This window comes from Eimeria acervulina, genomic scaffold (assembly GCF_000499425.1).
Source record: "Eimeria acervulina Houghton genomic scaffold, Eah_scaff170, whole genome shotgun sequence".
NCBI lineage: Eukaryota > Apicomplexa > Conoidasida > Eucoccidiorida > Eimeriidae > Eimeria > Eimeria acervulina.
Window position 1 is genome coordinate 31,088 of NW_013550143.1, and position 5,000 is coordinate 36,087.

At 55.2% G+C, this 5,000-nt stretch overlaps 3 protein-coding genes across 3 annotated transcripts in view; 2 read left to right on the plus strand and 1 right to left on the minus strand.

Annotated features, from left to right (window-relative positions):
- Window positions 1-1,061, plus strand: part of EAH_00022930 (CAM kinase, SNF1 family, putative) — a gene marked incomplete at both ends in the record, with an annotated part of 4,591 nt that extends 3,530 nt beyond the window's left edge. The window contains 2 exons of the mRNA XM_013396892.1: window positions 117-366; window positions 829-1,061. Coding sequence (XP_013252346.1) covers window positions 117-366; window positions 829-1,061 — 483 coding nt within the window. The remainder of the gene's footprint in view (window positions 1-116; window positions 367-828) is intronic.
- A 590-nt stretch (window positions 1,062-1,651) lies between these two features.
- Window positions 1,652-3,811, minus strand: EAH_00022940 (porphobilinogen deaminase, putative; the record flags this gene model as incomplete). Its single annotated transcript, XM_013396893.1, has 2 exons — window positions 1,652-3,353; window positions 3,657-3,811. 2 exons carry the CDS (start codon window positions 3,809-3,811, stop codon window positions 1,652-1,654), a joined length of 1,857 nt encoding a protein of 618 aa, XP_013252347.1.
- Window positions 3,812-4,193: 382 nt separating this feature from the next.
- The window catches only part of EAH_00022950 (glycogen synthase, putative), a gene marked incomplete at both ends in the record, with an annotated part of 17,191 nt that continues 16,384 nt past the window's right edge, over window positions 4,194-5,000 (plus strand). Inside the window, 2 exons of the mRNA XM_013396894.1 lie at window positions 4,194-4,377; window positions 4,613-5,000. The exon at window positions 4,613-5,000 is cut by the window's right edge and continues 155 nt beyond it. Of these exons, the coding sequence (XP_013252348.1) occupies window positions 4,194-4,377; window positions 4,613-5,000 (572 nt within the window). The remainder of the gene's footprint in view (window positions 4,378-4,612) is intronic.

The following is a 5,000-nucleotide window of genomic DNA, read 5'->3' on the forward strand; positions in this document are numbered from 1 at the left end:
TATATATATATATATATTAGGGTTTATGTATGAAGGTTGTTAGTTAGGATGGTTTATTATTGTAATGAATGAGGGTTTGCTAGGGTTTAGGGTTTAGGGTTTGAGTTTGGGTGCAGATTCTAAACACCCTCAAGGCGTGCGACTACGAGTGGCATCTTGTCTCGCAGTATAAACTGCGCTGTCGCCCGCTTAGGCCTCCGCAGCCGGAGGCCCCTCAACCAAGCAGCAGCAGCAGCAGCAGCAGCAGCAGCAGCAAAGAGGAGTTTGCATGCGAGACAGAAGACATCATTTTGTCGGTTCAGCTCTTTAAAGTCGGCAGCTGCCGTTACGTCATCGATGTGCAGCTGTTTGAAGGATGCGCAATGGGTGAGCACCCAGCTAGCTAGCTAGCTAGCTAGCTAGCTAGCTGCACGGCTAGTTGCATGGCTAGCTAGCCATGCAGAGTGTAGGGATGGGTAGCTGCGCACGCAGACACTAGGTAGCTAGCTAGCTGTATGGCTATCTATCTATCTAGCTAGCTAGCTAGCTAGCCATGCAGACTAGAGGGATGGGTAGCTGTGCACGCAGACAGCTAGCCATCCAGCAGCCCGCTATTCATACGGCTAGCTACGTAGGGAAGGAGCTAGCTGGCTAGCTATAACTACCTGGATAGCTAACTAGCTAGCTAGCTAGCTAGCTAACTGCTGAGAGTTTAGGGTTTGGGGTTAATGGTTTTCTTCTGCTGGGGGTTATGCTCGTTTACTGTCAATGTTGCTTGCATATTTATTTATTTATTTATTTATTTATTTATTTATTTATTTATTTATTTGGGGTGTATGTACATCGCAGTTTCCATATCAGAGGCGCTGTGGGTGACGTCAGCGATATACTCTGCGCTGACGCAGCTGCAGCGGCAGCAGCAGCGCTGCAGGCTGCATGCGCCTTCTCCGCAGCAGCAGCAGCAGCAGCAACAGCAGCAGCAGCAGCAGCTCTCAACACCTCCCTTCTTGCTGCCTACCTGGTCGCCAACAAACCCCGTGACTCTGTCCTCAGGGGGCCCTCCCCACAGACTCTTCGCTTGAGCATGCATGCATGCATGCACTTGCATGCATGCATGCACTTGCATGCAACCGCATGCATGCATGCAGTTGTTTGTATGCGTGCATGCATGCAGTTGTATGCATGCAGGGATGCAGTTGCATGCATGCAGGGATGCAGTTCTATGCATGCATGCATGCATGCATGCATGGATGCATGCATGCATGCATGCATCCAGGGATATATATATATTTAGGCAGTGTAGTGCGTGCTGCACCGCCTGCATGCACCAATTCGTGTCAGGTATTTTATTTGCTTGCATGCATGCAGTGCAGATGGGGCACTGTTGGGGCGTGCTGCTGCTGCTGCATGCAAACAGCAGCAGCAACAGCAGCAGCAGCAGCAGCACACCCTGGCTATGCAACCCCGTGATTTCGCCACGTGGAAGGTTTGCTGCATGCGGAAGCATCAGCAGCAACATCAGCAGCAGCAGCAGCAGCTGCTGCTCTTGATGCTGCTGCTGCTGCAGGATAGCGTGGGGCTTGTGGAGGGTTGTCGGCAGGGCGCAGCAGGTGCATGCATGCATGCATAGATGCATGCATGCATGCATGCATGCAGGATTGTTTGTTGATTTTTAGGGTTTTTTGAGGGAGCCCCAACCCTGCTGCACGCGGTTTATGATATTATGAAGGAAGTCAGGGCCTGCTGCTTCTTGTATTTCTTTTGCTGCTGCTGCTCCTACTTCTGCTGCTTCCTCCGGTGTACGTACACCTGCAGCAGCAGCAGCAGCAACGTGAAACATTCTAGACCCGTCAGGTTCACCAACAAACCCTCTGAACTCCAGGCCCTGCTGCTGTTGCAGCTGCTGCTGTTGCTGCTGCTGTTGCTGCTGCTGCTGCTGTTGCTGCTGCTGCTGCTGCTGCTGCGGGTGAAGCAAGGCAATGGCGCCGAGAGGGGTCCTGCAGCTGCCGTCTAGCTGCTGGAGGAATGCGCGTTCTGCTGCTGCTGCAGTTGCTGCAGCAGAGTTGTTTACTGGCAGCAGCAGCTGCAGCGTGCTGCAGTCATCAGAGCGGCATTGAGCAGCAACAATACCTTGACCTGCTGCAGGGATGAAGCAGAGTTTAGGGAGGAGAACAGCAGCAATGTCTTCATATGGCTTCTCTAATCGAACTGTCTCCAGTTTCCTTGCTGCTGCTGCTGCTGATACCTGCTGCTGCTGCTGCTTCTGCTGCAGCAGAGACAGCCGCAGCAAACCTGCTGCAGCAAGCAGAGTGCCGTCCACTTCGCCTTCTCGCAGCTTCCGCAGCCGCGTCTGCACATTGCCCCGCAGCAGCACACAGCGGACTCGTGCTGCTGCTGCTGCTGCTGTTGGTGCTGCTGCTGCCGCTGCAGGCCTGCTGTTAACAAGGTTCAGCAGCAAGGCTTGTCTCCTCAGCGAAGCGCTGCCAATCAAAATTTCGTCCCCGCTGCTGCTGCTGCTGCTGCTGCTGTTGCTGTTGGTTTCTGTAACTATGATAGAGTTTCTGTGGGGGTCTGTTTGCTTTGCTGCAGCAGCAGGAGTTGCTGCTGCAGCTGCAGCGGCAGCAGCAGCAATAGCCTCAAGGAGAGGCTGTATTTTGTGTTTGTTTTTAGCTACAAACAGCAGCACATCTTGAGGAGCTTCTCGCTGCAGCAGAGCAGCAAGCGTTGTGCTGCGCGGCAGCAGCACACCCACGTCTTTTAAAGAATGTACAGCAAACTGAATTTGCTGCTGCTGCACTGCCTCATCAAGCTCCTTACTAAACAAACCCTTCCCACCCAGCTGCAGCAGCTGCTGCTGCAGCTGCTTATCTGCTGCTGTCTGATAAGGAATAATCTCAGCTTCACCATACCGCAGCCGCTGCTGCAGCGCAGCAGCAGCAGCAGCAGGCAGGGCCCCTGCTGCTGTCGCCGCCAGCAGCTCGCTGCACTTATCCCCCAGCCGTTCCCGCTGCAGCAACTGCTGCTGCTGCTGTTGCTGCAGTTCCTGCTGCAGCAGATGCTGCTGCTCCTCCTCCTCTAGAAATGCAGCAACAGCAGCAGGAAAACGCTCAGCAGCAGCAAACACCACCTTACGCAGCACCTCCTTTGCCTGAACTAAAGCCAAAGGAGACCACCGACTCCCCACACGCAGCAGAGGCTTCTCCTTTTCTGCTGCTGCTGCTGCTGCAGCAGCAGCAGCTGCTGCTGCTGCTGCGGTGGGAGGGGTGAGGGGCGGTGCGCCTCGGCGTAGCCCCCGCAGCAATCTGCTGCTGCTGCTGCTACTGCTGCTGTTGCCATGAATGCTGCAGCAGCAGCCGCTGCTGCTGTTGCTGTTGCTGGGAATCACAGGGACACCAACAAACCCCACGGGGCCCCGATATACTTGCTTCCCGCTGCATGCGCTCAGCTGCAGCAGCAACGGCAGCAGCAGCAGCAGCTGCTGCTGCTGCTGCAGCAGCAGCATCAAGTGTATGCCAACAATCTAAAACTCAAAAGTAGTGTGCTCCGCCCCCAAACCCTAAACCCTAAACCCTAAACCCTTTCCCGCGCATGCACGGGTTCCCGTGCCCGTTGGCGCGGCTTAGAAGGCAGCAGTTAGGGTTTAGGGTTTAGGGTTTAGGGTTTATAAACAGAAGAACATGAAAACAACAAGGGATATCTCCGCCGCCTGGATACTCCCTGCTGCCTTCGCCAGCCAGTCGGCAGCAGCCGCAGCCGCAGCAGCAGCAGCAGCAGCAGCAGCAGCAGCAGCAGCCGCAGCCGCCGCCGCACCAGGAGCTGCCGACTGCTGCATGTGGCGATAGAGAAGAAGAAAGAAAAAGAGTTGTTCTGCAATATGAGTGATTGGAGGTGATAATACAGCTTAAAAAGGGTGTTTATTACTCACTGCAGCAGCAGCAGCAGCAGCAGTAGCAGCAGAAGCAGCAGCAGCAGCAACAGCAGCAGCAAGGGCAGCAGGGAAGACGCCCGCAACCACAGCAGCAGCATGAAATAACCGTCTCCAGAGACGCTCCTTCGCTTTTTAGCCTTGCTACTGCAACAGCAGCAGCAACAGCAGCAACAACAACAGCAGCAACAGCAGCAACAACAGCCGCAACAGCAGCAACAGCAAACGGACCACCCAGTCCCGTCCCTTGCGCGCGTTGCTGCAGCAGCAGCTGCTGCTGTGCTGCGAGATGGAGAGAAGCGTCTGGCCCAATGAGCCGCTGCTGCAGCAGCAATTGCAGCAGCAACTGCAGCAGCAGCTGCAGCAGCAACTGCAGCAGCCTCCCGACCAAGAAGCAGCAGCAGAAACTGCAGCTCTGCATATTCGAGTCTCCGAAAAGCTGCTGCGGCTGCTGCTGCAGCTAGAGCGAGAGCGTAGGCTCCCCCTAACCAGCAGCAGCAGAAGCGGCTGCTGCTGCTGCTGTTGCCGCTGCTGCTCTTGCTGCAGTTGTTGCTGCTGGCGTTGCTGCGTTCAGTTCTATAGTTGCTGCTGTTGTTACGAGATCTTCTGTGGCTGCTGCTGCTGCCAGTGCTACGTGTGTTAGTCTTACGGTTGCTGATGCTGCTGCTGCTATCGCTGTTGCTGCATGTGCTGCTGCTTTTTTCTCAGCGAGGTTGTTTGCTTCTTCCTATCTGCCCAATCAGCAGCATCTGCTGCAGCAGCAGCAAGAGGAGCTGCTGCAGCCGCTGCAGCAGGAGGTGCTGCTGCTGCTGATGCAGTGTAGCTCACAACAACCAGCAGCAGCAGCAGCAATAGCAGGGCAGGAGGCTGACAAGACAGCAGCAGCAGCAGCAACAGCAGCAGCAGCAGGAAGCAATCTAACGGCTCTGCTGCTGAAAGTTCACCAGTGCCTCGCGCAGCTGCTGACAAGAAAGCAGCAGCAACTGCTGCTGCAGTCCCAGCAGCAGCAGCAGCAACAACAGCAGCAGCAGCAGCAGATTTTTATTAGGGTGTCTCCAGATCCCTCAGCATCTGCAGCAACAGAAGCAACAGCAAG